Source organism: Salvelinus fontinalis, chromosome 14 (assembly GCF_029448725.1).
Source record: "Salvelinus fontinalis isolate EN_2023a chromosome 14, ASM2944872v1, whole genome shotgun sequence".
In the NCBI taxonomy this organism is placed as follows: Eukaryota; Metazoa; Chordata; class Actinopteri; order Salmoniformes; family Salmonidae; genus Salvelinus; species Salvelinus fontinalis.
Window position 1 is genome coordinate 17,076,741 of NC_074678.1, and position 15,405 is coordinate 17,092,145.

The window sequence follows — 15,405 nt, forward strand, 5'->3', positions numbered from 1 at the left end:
TTGCAAGCCCTGCCACATCCGACGAGTGTCGGAGCCGGTGTAGTATTATTCGATCTTAGTCCTGTATTGACACATTGCCTGTTTGTTGGTTCATCGGAGGGCATAGTGGGATTTCTTATAAGCTTCCGGATTAGAGTCCCGCTCCTTGAAAGTGGCAGCTCCACCCTTTAGCTCAGTGAGGATGTTGCCTGTAATCCATTGCTTCTGGTTGGGGTATGTATGTACAGCCACTGTGGGGACGACGTCATCGATGCACTTATTGATGAAGCCATTGACTGATATGGTGTACTCCTCAATGCCATCGGAAGAATCCCATGTGCTAGCAAAACAGTCCTGTAATTTACCATCTGCTTCATCTGACCACTTTTTAATTGAGCAGGTGCTTCCTGCTTAAAAAAATGTTTTGTAAGCAGGAATCAGGAGGATAGAATTATGGTCAGATTTGCCAAATGGAAGGTGAGGGAGAGCTTGGTACGCTTCTCTGTGTGTGGAGTAAAGGCAGTCTAGAGTTTTTTTCCCTTTGGTTGCACATTTAACATGCTGGTAAAAGTTAGGTAAACCTAATTTTAGTTTCCCTGCATTAAAGTCCTCGGCCACTAGGAGCTTCCTCTGAATGAGCGTTTTCCTGTTTGCTCATGGCGGTATACAGCTCATTGGCTCATTGCCAATATCGGTCTGTGGCGGTATGTAGACAGACAAAACAGACAAAACCTTGAGACTTCCTTAGATATCGTGCACCAGCTGTTGTTTACAAATATACATAAACCTTCACCCCTTGTCTTACCAGAGGCTGCTGTTCTATCCTGCCGACAGTGTATAACCTGCCAGCTGTATGTTATTAATGTTGTTAGATTTTCTCAGGTTTTCACCTGCAGAATCAGTTTTATTATACTCACAGACAATATTTTGACAGTTTTGGAAACTTTGCAGTGTTTTCTATCCTAATCTGTAAATTATATGCATATTCTACGATTTGGACCTGAGAAATAGTCCATTTACCTTGGGAACATTATTTAAAAATAAAAATAAAATCTGACCCCTAGCGTCAAGTTAAGAGGCCCATCAGACAAATTCTTAGGCCACTATACCCACCATACGGAGCCCTGCTGATCCGTCGTCCGAACCGTCGCCTGAACCGGAACCCCAACAGAAGCTAGCCAGCTAACTAGCTACTAGCTAGTAGTCAGCTAGCCACTGCTAGTGGTCATCAGCCACCTCTAGCACGGACAACTCTCACCAGTCTACACAGCGCGACTCAAACCAGAGCAAATCGGACTTATTTTAAATTATATTTCTAGGGTCAAAATCTCTTTCATCGTCACTCTATGCACAGGTTTACCCTCACTGTATCCACATCATACCATTCCTTTGTCTGTACATTATGCCTTGAATCTATTCTACCGTGCCCAGAAAACTGCTCCTTTTACTCTCTGTTCTGAACGTAATAGACAACGAGTTATTTTAGCCTTTAGCCGTACCCTTATCCTACTCCTCCTCTGTTCTTCTGGTGATGTGGAGGTTAATCCAGGTCCTGCAGTGCCTAGCTCCACTCCCATTCCCCAGGCGCTATCATTTGTTGACTTCTGTAATGGTAAAAGCTTTGGTTTCATGCATGTTAACATTAGAAGCCTCCTCCCTAAGTTTGTTTTATTCACTGCCCTAGCACACTCTGCCAACCCGGATGTTCTAGCCGTGTCTGAATCCTGGCGCAGGAAGACCACCAAGGGGGCGGTGTTGCAATCTACTGCAGAGATAGCCTGCAGAGTTCTGTCTTACTATCAAGGTCTGTACCCAAACAATTCGAGCTTCTACTTTTAAAAATCCACCTCTCCAGAAACAAGTCCCTCACCGTTGCCGGTTGCTATAGACCACCCTCAGCCCCTATCTGTGCCTTGGACACCATATGTGAACTGATTGCCCCCCATCTATCTTCAGAGCTTGTGCTGCTAGGTCACCTAAACTGTGACTGGCTTAACACCCTGGACATCCTACAATCTAAGAATGATGCCCTCAATTTCTCACAAATGATCAATGAACCCACCAGGTACAACCCGAAATCCGTAAACACGGGCACACTCATAGATGTCATCCTAACCAACTTGCCCTCCAAATACACCTCTGCTGTTTTCAACCAAGATCTCAGCGATCACTGCCTCATTGCCTGCATCCGTAACGGGTCTGCGGTCAAACGACCACCCCTCATCACTATCAAACGCTCCCTAAAACACTTCAGCAAGCAGGCCTTCCTAATCGACCTGGCCGGGGTATCCTGGAAGGATATTGACCTCATCCCGTCAGTAGAGGATGCCTGGTCATTCTTTAAAAGTGCCTTCCTCACCATCTTAAATAAGCATGCCCCTTTCAAAAAATGTTGAACCAGGAATAGATATATCCCTTGGTTCTCTCCAGATCTGACTGCCCTTGACCAGCACAAAAACATCCTGTGGCGTTCTGCATTAGCATCGAATAGCCCCAGTGATATGCAACTTTTCAGGGAAGTTAGGAACAAATATACACAGGCAGTTAGGCAAGCTAAGGCTAGCTTTTTCAAGCAGAAATGTGCATCCTGTAGCACAAACTCAAAAAAGTTCTGGGACACTGTAAAGTCCATGGAGATTAAGAGCACCTCCTCCCAGCTGTCCACTGCACTGAGGCTAGGAAACACTGTCACCGCTGATAAATCCACTATAATTGAGAATTTCAATAAGCATTTTTCTACAGCTGACCATCGCCCAAGCCTCCCCCATTTCTCCTTCACCCAAATCCAGACAGCTGATGTTCTTAAAGAACTGCAAAACTTGGACCCCTACAAATCACCCGGGCTAGACAATCTGGACACTCTCTTTTGAAAAGGATCTGCAAAGAGGGAGACACTCTAGACCCAAATTGCTACAGACCTACGTATATCTATCCTACCCTGCCTTTCTAAGGTCTACGAAAGCCAAGTCAACAAACAGATTACCGACCATTTCGAATCCCACCGTACCTTCTCCGCTATACAATCAGATTTCAGAGCTGGTCATGGGTGCACCTCAGCCACGCTCAAGGTCCTAAACGATATCATAACCGCCATCGATAAGAGACATTACTGTGCAGCCGTATTCATCGACCTGGCCAAGGCTTTCGACTCTGTCAATCAGCACATTCTTATTGGCAGACTCGACATTCTTGGTTTCTCAAATGATTGCCTCGCCTGGTTCACCAACTACTTCTCTGATAGAGTTCATTGTGTCAAATCTGAGGGCCTGTTGTCCGGACCTCTTGCAGTCTCTATGGGGGTGACACAGGGTTCAAATCTCGGGCCAACTCTCTTCTCTGTATACATCAAAGATGTCGCTCTCGCTGCTGGTGATTCTCTGATCCACCTCTATGCACACGACACTATTCTGTATTCTTCTGGCCCTTCTTTGGACACTGTGTTAACTAACCTCCAGTCAAGCTTCAATGCCATACAACACTCCTTCCGTGGCCTCCAACTGCTCTTAAATGCAAGTAAAACTAAATGCATGCTCTTTAACCGATCACTGCCCGCACCTGCACGCCCAACCAGCATCACTACTCTGGACGGTTCTGATTTAGAATATGTGGACAACTAAAAAATACCTAGGTGCCTGGCTAGACTGTAAACTCTCATTGAAGACTCACATTATGCATCTCCAATCCAAAATTAAATCTAGAATCGGCTTCCTATTTCACAACAAAGCGTCCTTCACTCATGCTGCCAAACATACCCTCGTAAAACTGACCGTCCTACCGATCCTCGACTTCGGCGATGTCATCTGTAAAATAGCCTCCAACACTCTACTCAACAAATTGGATGCAATCTATCACAGTGCCTTCCGTTTTGTCACCAAAGCCCCAAGCCCCACCACTGCGACCTGTACACTCTCGTTGGCTGGCCATCGCTTCGTACTCGTCGCCAAACCCACTGGCTCCAGGTCATCTACAAGTATCTGCTAGTTAAAGCCACGCCTTATCTCAGCTCACTGGTCACCATAGCAGCACCCACCCGTAGCACACGCTCCAGCAGGAATATCTCACTGGTCACCCCCAAAGCCAATTCCTCCTTTGGCCGCCTTTGCTTCCAGTTCTCTGCTGCCAATGACTGGAACGAACTGCAAAAATCACTGAAGCTGGAGACCCATATCTCCCTCACTAGCTTTAAGCACCAGCTGTCAGAGCAGCTCACAGAGCACTGCACCTGTACATAGCCCATCTGTAAACAGCCCATCTGTCTACCTCATCCCCATACTGTATTTATTTTTTTATCTTGCTCCTTTGCACCCCAGTATCTCTACTTGCACATTCATCTTCTGCACATCTACCATTCCAGTGTCTAATTGCTATATTGTAATTACTTCGCCACCATGGCCTATTTATTGCCTTTACCTCCCTTATCTTACCTCATATGCACTCACTGTATATAGATTTTTCTTTGTTCTACTGTATTATTGACTGTATATTTGTTTATTCCATGTGTAACTCTGTGTTGTTGTATGTGTCGAACTGCTGTGTTCTATCTTGGCCAGGTCGCAGTTGTAAATGAAAACTTGTTCTCAACAAGCCTACCTGGTTAAATAAAGGACAAATCAAAAATATTAAAAATAGACACCAACGTTGATATACTGTATAAACAATTATCTAGGCTAAGTAAAACCAATTATTATTTTGTATCTACTGCTCTGCTAACTAGATAACTAAAGTGTAGTCAGTGACTAGCTAAGACAGAGAAAGAGGACGGAAAAAATGTATGGATTGGACAAAGTCCCCCACTCGGGTTGTGAACAGCAGTTGGGAGTGTCGGCTAGAGATGACCTGTAGTCTTGCTGAGGTCTCCTCTGTTACTAATTAGCATTTTGAATTTGACTAAATTGAGGCTAATATATTGATCAAACTTACTTTGTTCGAGAGAGAATTCCATGTCCATCAAAATGTCAGCATAGGATAAGCCTACATGAAACAGACCTTATATAAAGTAGTTCTAAAATCCCAGATGGAAAAATGAATGGGGAAAAAACGATTGGAACCACTACAGATTTTTACCGCTAGGTTTTATTGATATTATGACACCTCCACTGTCTATTGGGCTCTGAAGGGCTACCCCCTCTTGCCTCCTGAATAATGTAATTACTGGTTAAAGAGACAGTGCACACTTTTATAAAACAATATTCTTATATGCAAATGTTGTTGATCAGTAAAATAAAATAAGTCTCAAATTGAAGGGAAACAGATTGTTTGTCAAGCTCAATAAGTCACTCCCATTGAAAATGTTTTGTATTGTAAGGTATTACTGGATGGTTGGAGCTAGAAACATAAGCATTTTGCTGAACCTGCGATAACATGTGCAAATATGTGTTCACACCAATTTGGGGTGGGGGGATTTGATTGAACAGAGTAGTAGCTGCGTTAATCTCTCTGGATCAAGTGCCATTCTGTCACTTTGGCTAATATACAATTTATTTTCTATTTAGTATAGTCCAATTGAGTATCGTGATGGTATCAGATATTGTGATAGTAAATATGGTATCGGTATCGAGGTCAAAGTTATGGTATTGTAACAACACTAGTAGGGATAATGATGAGGACTCATTTTGTTATGCAGGAGAGGCGTGGTCTGTCATTCTCTAACGGGAGAGGAGAGAGGAAAACGTCCGATAGAAATGCCTTTTTTTGTGATTCCTTCCATATTTGATGTTGTCCGCTAGGTGGAGACACTGAGGCCCATGTTGTTGGTCGCCCCGACTGGTAGTCAGTCGTTCAGCCTCAGTACCAGTCAAGAGTGCGCTTCGATCAGCAGCATAGCACAGAACAGAGCAGGGACGGAGAAAAGAGAGAGAAGAGGCTGCCTTCTACATGCCGCTGTCGCCCGTTTCCTAGTGGGAATTCTCAAATTTGACCGCGAAGAAAGAGGGACTTTTCACAACGCATTCGAAAAAAGGAATTTGTATAATGTTTATTACTGCGGGCGCTCTATTGATGCTACTGGCAGCTGTGCAGGTAAGAACAGGCTGTGTTGGTAGTCGGAGTGGTGTGTGTGTGGTGGTGGGACGTGGTCTGATGAGTTGGCTCTCTTTGACTCAATCTGCGGGGATAGACTGCATTTATTTCCCTCTACATTGCCTCGATATTAGGTCGTTGGCTTATATTGATTTTCGACTATGCATTAGAATCACGCTCAAACGTTACCTATTTGAGGATTTCGTTATGCTAAAATGTATCCGTGCTTGTGATAACAACATTGGTCTAGCCTTCGAGCTTGCAGTGATAGGGTAGCCTGTTTGTTATAGTAGCCTAATCTTGAAGTTTGAACTGCTCTCTGATGATGGTGGGCATTTACCGAATTTCATAATCGAGCTACCGCACTGGGCAGAGAGGTCACAGTTCCGCGTCTAATTTTGATTTACATTTGGTTGAGTTGTCAACTAACGTGAATTTTCAACGTGAAATCAACAAAAAAATGTCACCATGCCATTGGATTTTATTTAAAAGTTGGTTGAAAAAATGACGCTATTCCCTTACGTTGATGACTTTTTGCAAATCCAATCAGCTTTCCACGTTCAACATCATCGCATTTAATTTGTGTTGTTGAAATGACGTATTAACAACGTTGATTCAACCAGTTTTTGCCAAGAGGGACACATTTGTCTGCTCCGTATTCACCCATAATTCAGAATCTATAGGCTACGCCTATATGGAATGCTGTTATGGCTATTTGGGACTTTTGTATACTTTGGTAGACGCGTCACCAGGCTGAAGTTGAACCCATGGACTGAATCGGATGTTTAGGCTACGGCTCACCAACAACTGTAACAATTTACGGACATTAAAGTAGCCGCGGGACAATCGCCCGTTGCCGCAACACAAATCAGATCAGATGAATGGTTTTTAGAGATGCTAATGATTCAAAACACATGCACGGTACACACAAACGCACACACACACACACACATGGATAGCCTATTGTTTTTTAGTCCGTTGGCTACACCATAATCTAATTTGCAAACCTATATCAACATTACAGAGATGACCCGAGTAAACCCAACATCTCGGGTTAGGGTCAGTCCCATGCCGACAACAAAGCCGTGGTCAATCACCCGAGCAGGGTGGATGTTGTTGAATGTTGAGTTAGTGTGCGCTTCGCTAACACGTTGTAAAATGAGGACGCTGGACAGATTTCTCATGCCTATCGCGTTGTTAAATGAGGAGTACATTAACTGAACAGATTTATAATGCCTATCGAGTAGGCTACAGTTTACTATATTTCAGCTCGCGGTTATGTTATAAACACTGGGATTGTAACTCATATTTATTCACCGTGTTTGTCTCGAAAGCTTCCCCATCCCCTCAAAGCATGTACTATAGGCTACCCAACCCGTTTGGTTTAGCATATCCCTTGTGTTAATGTATTCATTTAGCACAGTATAGGTATTTGAAACATGTATAGATACGTTTTATGTTGGAAAGTAAGATAAACAACTGAGAAGCAAATCAATAGAGTGATTGCAGAGAATTTGCAGATTAGAATTGATTAGAATTGAATGAGTAAATTCACATGGAAGGGTTACAGGTTTTTGACACAATCACATACACTGATCTTGAATACTTCTGAAATACCCTATTCCTTCATATCTCCCCTGAACTAATGACTGATCTGAAAACCATCTTATAGGTGAAAGCAAGCAATAGGTTCTAATACATAGCTTTCACCTGTATATAGCCATGTCAGATCTGTGATCACCACGAGGGTGAAGGTGGAGGGTGTGTTGACTTTCTGAAGTTCTGTAGTAGCAGGGTCTGGATCCCAAATGGCACCCTGGTCAAAAGTAGAGCACTATAAGGAATAGGGTGCCATTTGGGATGTCGACAGGCTAATCATGCTACCCACTAACCCTTACCCTTATTACTCGAATCACCTGCCTGAGGGACGTATGCCATTGTGCTGCTCTGTGAGGGGGGAGGGGATCGGGTAGGGGGCAGGGAGGGGAGCATAGAGAGGTGGCCTTCTGCCACTGAACAGGGCCCCTCCTAATGTGCCATCATTGTTGCTCTTATATAGTCATACATGTTGTTATATTTCATTTAGAATATGTTTCTTTTATGCAGTCTATATTATATTGCATTTGGAGCTGGTTAATATGTCTCTTCTCTTGCCTATCATGATATTTCTTAGTGGTTATTACATTGTTGTTACCTCTATTAATATAAACTACTCAGCAGACACTTTTCCAAAGCAGTTTATAGTGCAGTGAGTGCATACATTTATAAGTACGTGTAACCCCTCTAGGATTATATTGATTATTGTAGCTCACACCGTTCTGTTCTAATTCTCTGTTTTCCAGGTTGCTGTGCATGGCGGGCGGGCCGTGGGGTCGTTGCCACGGAGGCAGAGGTCGTTGCCGTGCACACAAGGGTTCTCCCAGGAGGAGTACAGTATTGCCGTGGACGAGGAGCTGAGAGAGGGACAAGCACTCCTCACCGGTACGTCTTACACACAAACACCTGTCTGTGTGGACGCATAAGCACACGTCGAATGCACACACACACACACACACACACACACTCAGTAAGTGGGTGGAGTCTGCACAACAGTATGGAGGAGTTTTCCCTTATGAACACTGAGGGAGGGGGAGGATTAGGTGAGTATCAGCGAGACAGTGTGAGGGTCGGGGGCAGAGTGGGGGAGGGGCTGAAACCGTCTAGCTCGTCTCATACACAGTGGGTGTTTCCCCACACACACTCATTGACACACACACACAACACTGACAGTGGGTGTTTCCCCATACGCACTCATTGACACACACACACAAACACACATATTGGGTGTTTCCCCACACGCACACTCCACATGCTGATGAAACAGTGTGTGATCAATGAGATTGATCTGGCCAGCCTATATCCATCCTCTGATCAATGACCTCTGTCTGTGATCCACTCGGGGTGCGTGTGTGTGAATGAGTGTTACTAAGCTGTGCGGTTGATAGTGCCAGATGCATACCGAGGCAGACCTAGCTGTGAGTCTGTGTGTTCAGGATGGTTCATTCACAGTTGATAGTGCCAGATGCATACCGAGGCAGACCTAGCTGTGAGTCTGTGTGTTCAGGATGGTTCATTCACAGTTGATAGTGCCAGATGCATACCGAGGCAGACCTAGCTGTGAGTCTGTGTGTTCAGGATGGTTCATTCACAGTTGATAGTGCCAGATGCATACCGAGGCAGACCTAGCTGTGAGTCTGTGTGTTCAGGATGGTTCATTCACAGTTTATTGTGCTAGATGTCCTTTTATAGTTTCTAGTCTGTTGGCTATTTGTTTTATTTACATTTCATTGGCTCCTGTGAAGCTGTCAAACTCTTGCAAGGTAGTGATCTGACAGGAAGCTATGGTAAACACAAAGAGGGAGGGAGAGAGATAGGGAGGGAGGGAGGGATAGGGAGAGAGAGGGAGCTAGAAAGGGAGAGAGAGAGTAAAAAATATATATTTTTAGTTCACTTCTGTTTATTATCTATTTCACTTGCTTTGGCAATGTAAACATGTTTCCCATGCCAATAAAGCACTTAAATTGAAATTGAATTGCGAGACAGAGGGGGTCTGAGTGAGGGAGAGAGATAGAGAGAGAGAGCATCCCCCTTTCCCATCTCTCCAATAAGAATTTCACACCAGGGCATGACATACCACAGTCTGACTGGATTTAGTGAGTGTGTGTGTGTATTTGTGTGTGTGTGTTTGTGTGTGTGTGTGTGTGTGTGTGTGTGTGTTATGATGTAATGATCTTTTGATTGTCCTGCTGATTCACTTCCTCTGTTCTTTGTATCAGGACATTAGCCATCAAGTGTTGTACACATAGGGTTGCAAAGTGAGGGTATATTACTTCAAACTTACCAGTAAACTGCAAGAAGTTTGTTATCTTTCAAGGATTTTATGTAATCTTTCACAAGATATCTATTGGCCCTTTTGGGTACTTCAAATTTTCACAGGTGTCTGTAATTATCTCTGGCCCTCTGTGTGACCTTATCACATGTAAAATATATGAAATAATTAAATACAATTATAAAAAATAAAAATAGAATGAAAAAGCTGTAAAATATTATCCTAAATATAAACCGCCAACTTAGTGAATAACATTGGTGTTTATTTATTTGACTATGTCAATATGTATTTATTGTCAATGTTATGGCGTCGAACTGGTGTCAGTTGTGAAGAACAGTCAGTAGTTGGAAGAGTTGAGTTAAATCATTCCATTGATGATTATATGCTTTTGTCATTAACTACGCTATTTTCTCTTTAACCATGGTCTGTCTACTAGAAACTCATGGACAATATGGACACAGATTTTTTTTTAAAGGAATACTATATATGAATACATTTTTAACAAGTTATTCAAGTATACATTACCAAAGTTATGATAGATTGCCAAAGATTTTCAGTTAATTACTAAAATGACTGAATGTTTCGTGAACTTACCGGTAGCTTTGAAACCGTATGTATGTACACACACACACACACACACACACCAGTCCAAAGTATGGGAAAGAATTTCACTCACACACACACAGAGAGTGACAGAGACCGACAGACAGATAGAGGGTCACAGACAGACTGCCCTGGGGTACAGACAGCAGGAGGCTTAGTTAATTATTTAATTGGAGCAGGAGGAAGATAGTCAATTATTAATGAAGGGATGGAGAGGAGACATAATTTAAATCATAAGGAACAGGGATGAAAGGGTTTAGGGGAGGAGAGGGGCTAGGATGAGGGGTGGAGCAATTAAATTGGTTTAGGGGAGGAGAGGGGGGCTAGGATGAGGAGTGGAGCGATGAAAGGGTTTAGGGGAGGAGAGAGGGGCTAGGATGAGGGGTGGAGCAATTAAATGGGTTTAGGGGTGGAGAGAGGGGCTAGGATGAGGGGTGGAGCAATGAAAGGGTTTAGGGGTGGAGAGAGGGGCTAGGATGAGGGGTGGAGAGATGAAAGGGTTTAGGGGAGGAGATAGGGGCTAGGATGAGGGGTGGAGAGATGAAAGGGTTTAGTGGAGGAGAGAGGGGCTAGGATGAGGGGTGGAGAGATGAAAGGGTTTAGGGGAGGAGAGAGGGGCTAGGATGAGGGGTGGAGCAATGAAAGGGTTTAGGGGAGGAGAGAGGGGCTAGGATGAGGGGTGGAGCAATGAAAGGGTTTAGGGGAGGAGAGAGGGGCTAGGATGAGGGGTGGAGCAATGAAAGGGTTTAGGGGAGGAGAGAGGGGCTAGGATGAGGGGTGGAGCGATGAAAGGGTTTAGGGGAGGAGAGAGGGGCTAGGATGTTGTAGAGTTTAGGTGAGGGAGAAATAGAGGGATTAGGAGATGGAGAGATAGACTAAAAAGATGTAAGGAGAGGGATGTGCATCAGGGATGGGGTGGGGGAAAGTTCATAGACGCTCCACATATGGGCCACATCCTACGGTCTTTGCATCCATGTCTTCCTCTTCTTCTCTGTGGTTGTTGTTTCTTGTGGTGATCTGGCGTTCCTGGCTGGTGAATAGGTTAAATCTCTATTTTGCTGAACCATGATGATCACCGCTGCCTCATAGACTGGACTGTCATTCTCACCCTGACCTAAGCATTAGCTGATTGGCTGATTGAGCTGTCTGTCTAGGTTATGGGCGATTGGCTCGCCTGTTGGCTCAGCTTGTTTGTTTGGACATGGTGGTCAGCCAGTGGTCACTCTCCGGTCAATGCAGACTTTTTCTGATTCACCACACTGTATGGGGAAGTTGGCGGCAGCAATCTTTAGAAATAGACATGGGAGTTTTGGGGCTGTTTTTTTTTTAAATATTGTGGAACTGACTGTTTGATGTGTGGTCATGACTGTCCTTGTGTCTGTGTATTTATGGTCAATGATTCACCTGACCACCCTGCTGACAGAGACTAGGGGAGTGGAGTGAAGGCTGGTTGACTCAAAGCCTGCTCATCCTTCCCGGTGATGGACAGAGTGTGTGAGAAAGAGAGAGACAGAGGGACAGATAGAGACAGACGGACAGACAGACAGACAGACAGACAGACAGACAGACAGACAGACAGAAATAGAGTGAGGGGTTGTATTACGGTCATATAGTGCAATGGTATCATTTCAATTCATTCACACATGGAAATTCCACACACAACTGCACTAACTCTTGGGAAGCAGAAGACAGATTTTATTCATGCCTGACCACACTATCTCCCTCCTCTCTGTTTTCTCTTTATTCTCTCTCTCTGCTCTCTCTCTTTTCTCTGTGTGGAGGACTGTCCCAGTTACACCCAACCCCATACATCACCGTCTCTGTCTGCCCCATACATCACTGTCTCTGTCTGCTGCATATTTTGGGAACTGGAGACAGAGAGCTCTATCTCTTTCATTCTCTCTCTCTCTCTTTCTCTCTAATCTTCCTTTCTCTCTTCCTCTCTAATCTTCCAATTTCTCTGTTTCTCTCTACGTTGTCCCCCCCTCCCCTCTCTCTCTCTCTCTATCTCTCTCTCTCTCTCTCTCTCTCTCTCTCTCTCTCTCTCTCTCTCTCTCTCTCTCTCTCTCTCGCTCTGTCTCTCTCTCTCTCTCTCTCTCTCTCTCTCTCTCTCTCTCTCTCTCTCTCTCTCTCTCTCGCTCTCTCTCAATTTCAAATTAAGGGCTTTATTTGCAGGGGAAACATATGTTTACATTGCCAAAGCAAGTGAAATAGATAATAAACAAAAGTTAAATGAACAATAAAAAATGAACAGTAAACATTACACTCACAAAAGTTCCAAAATAATAAAGACATTTCAAATGTCATATTATGTCCATATACAGTGTTGTAATGATGTGCAAGTAGTTAAAGTACAAAAGGTAAAATAAATAAACATAAATATAGGTTGTATTTTCAATGGTGTTTATTCTTCACCGGATGCCCTTTTCTTGTGGAAACATCTTGCTGCTGTGATTGCAGACTGTGGTATTCCCACAATAGATATGGGAGTTTATCAAAATTAGATTTGTTTTCGAATTCTTTGTGGATCTGTGTAATCTGAGGGAAATATGTGTCTCTAATATGGTCATACATTTGGCAGGAGGTTAGGAAGTGCAGCTCAGTTTCCACCTCATTTTGTGGGCAGTGAGCACATAGCCTGTCTTCTCTTGAGAGCTAGGTCTGCCTACGGCGGCCTTTCTCAATAGCAAGGCTATGCTCACTGAGTCTGTACATAGTCAAAGCTTTCCTTAAGTTTTGGTCAGTCACAGTGGTCAGGTATTCTGCCACTGTGTACTCTCTGTTTAGGGCCAAATAGCATTCTAGTTTGCTCCGTTTTTTTGTTAATTATTTCCAATGTGTCAAGTAATTATCTTTTTGTTTTCTCATGATTTTGTTAGATCTCCCCCTCTCTCTCTCTCTCTCTCTCGCTCCCTCTCTCTATTGCTCCCTTTCTCTCTCTCTCTCGCTCCCTCTCTCTCTCTATTGCTCCCTCTCTCTCACTTGCTTGCTCGCTCTCTCGCTCTCTCTCTCTCTCTCTCTCGTCGTATCTCTCTCTCCCTCATCTGTTTAGCTCTCTCTCTCTCTCCTTATCTGTCTTGCTCTCTCTTTATCTGTCTAGCTCTCTCACTCTCTCTCTCAGTCTCCATCCCCTCTCTTTGTTTCTCTCTTACCTCCCTCCACCCCCCTCTCTGTTTAATGTATCTGGGGTACAGTATGGGAGTGTGTGACATGTTAGCGTGGGTAGAAGGAAGCGCTAGTGCAGGTCTTCAGGGGAACTACCTAAAAGAGGAGGGACTTCTGTCAAACACAATCACTCCACGTGTCTGATTAGTAAACCTACAACTCCCCTCTGTTTTCTCCTTTATCCCTCCAGACTTTCTCTCCACTTTCTATGTTTTCCCTTTGAGACTGCTTAATAGTAGACAGCAGCCGTTAACATAAAGCACCCCTCTCTCTTCTTCTACATCCCTTCATACTTTCTCTATGTTTTCCTCTGAGACTGTTTCATGCTCTCTCTCTGCCCTGGGCGGTTTCTGTTTTGAGGTATGATCACAGCAGTTGGACTGCGCTGGAGTAACAGGAAGGTCACAGTGGTCTTTTCACGGTCAGTGAGGGGTGATGTGAGTGCAGGAGACGGTTAGTGACCGCAGAGCTATCACAGAGCAGAGCCAGATACAGTTCAGAGTTCAACATGAACTCTAGTCAGAGTACCACGCACAACTTCCAGCGTGTGTGTGTGTGTGTGTGTGTGTGCGTGTGTGTGTGTGTGTGTGTGTGTGTGTGTGTGTGTGTGTGTGTGTGTGTGTGTGTGTGTGTGTGTGTGTGTGTGTGTGTGTGTGTGTGTGTGTGTGTGTGTGTGTGTGTGTGTGTGTGTGTGTGTGTGTGTGTGTGGAAAGGGTTTAGCCTTCTGACTGTGTCTGGTTCTGATTATATGTCTGTGTCCGACTGAAGGAGAAACACCGGGCCGTGCCATGCAGACCTCTACAAGTATGTAAGGATTGCTAGTGAGGGGGAGTGAGGATTACCCTGCATGCCTCTGTTTGTGTGTGTACTTCTTTTTTACTCCTCTCTATTTTATCTCTCTTCCTGTTTTTCCTTCCTTTCCTCTCTACCTCCCTATTTGGATGGATAGAAGAGGGATGTTGAATTTTTCACCTGCCTCCCAGAAAGGGATGCACGTGTGGGTGCTTGTGTATGTTCCTGTGTGTGTTTGTCTGTTTGTGTGTCGAGTGTGTGCCTTTGCAAGCACTGGTGTGCCTTAATCATCAGTTGATATTAGCATTTTGAAAGCCTTCCCTCAGCCGTCCAGTGCAGTTATTGTTGTGTGGGTGCGTGGCTGCTGCCTGTCTGTCTGACTGTCCACATGTTTAGAGTATTAGTTTATCTATCCGAATCCTTATTTGAACTCAGAATGTGTGTGACTGACCCTCTGAAGTGTGTGTGTGTGTGTGTGTTTGAGAGAGAGGTAGGGAGAGAGTGTGTGTGTGTTTGAGAGAGAATTAGGGAGAGAGTGTGTGTGTGTGTGTGTGTGTGTGTGTGTGTGTGTGTGTGTGTGTGTGTGTGTGTGTGTGTGTGTGTGTGTGTGTGTGTGTGTGTGTGTGTGTGTGTGTGTGTGTGTGTGTGTGAGAGGTAGGGAGAGAGTGTGTGTGTTTGAGAGAGAGGTGGGGAGAGAGTGTGTGTGTTTGAGAGAGAGGTGGGGAGAGAGTGTGTGTGTTTGAGAGAGAGGTGGGGAGAGAGTGTGTGTGTTTGAGAGAGAGGTGGGGAGAGAGTGTGTGTGTTTGAGAGAGGTGGGGAGAGAGTGTGTGTGTTTGAGAGAGAGGTAGGGAGAGAGTGTGTGTGTTTGAGAGAGAGGTAGGGAGAGAGTGTGTGTGTTTGAGAGGTAGGGAGAGAGTGTGTGTGTTTGAGAGAGAGGTAGGGAGAGAGTGTGTGTGTTTGAGAGAGAGGTAGGGAGAGAG

General features: G+C 44.5%; 1 protein-coding gene across 1 annotated transcript in view; it reads left to right on the forward strand.

Annotated features, from left to right (window-relative positions):
- The first annotated feature begins 5,745 nt into the window (after positions 1 to 5,745).
- cdh2 (cadherin 2, type 1, N-cadherin (neuronal)) overlaps positions 5,746 to 15,405 on the forward strand; it is a 77,710-nt gene continuing 68,050 nt past the window's right edge. The window contains exons 1-2 of the mRNA XM_055944064.1: positions 5,746 to 5,997; positions 8,340 to 8,478. Coding sequence (XP_055800039.1) covers positions 5,950 to 5,997; positions 8,340 to 8,478 — 187 coding nt within the window. The 5' untranslated portion in view covers positions 5,746 to 5,949. The remainder of the gene's footprint in view (positions 5,998 to 8,339; positions 8,479 to 15,405) is intronic.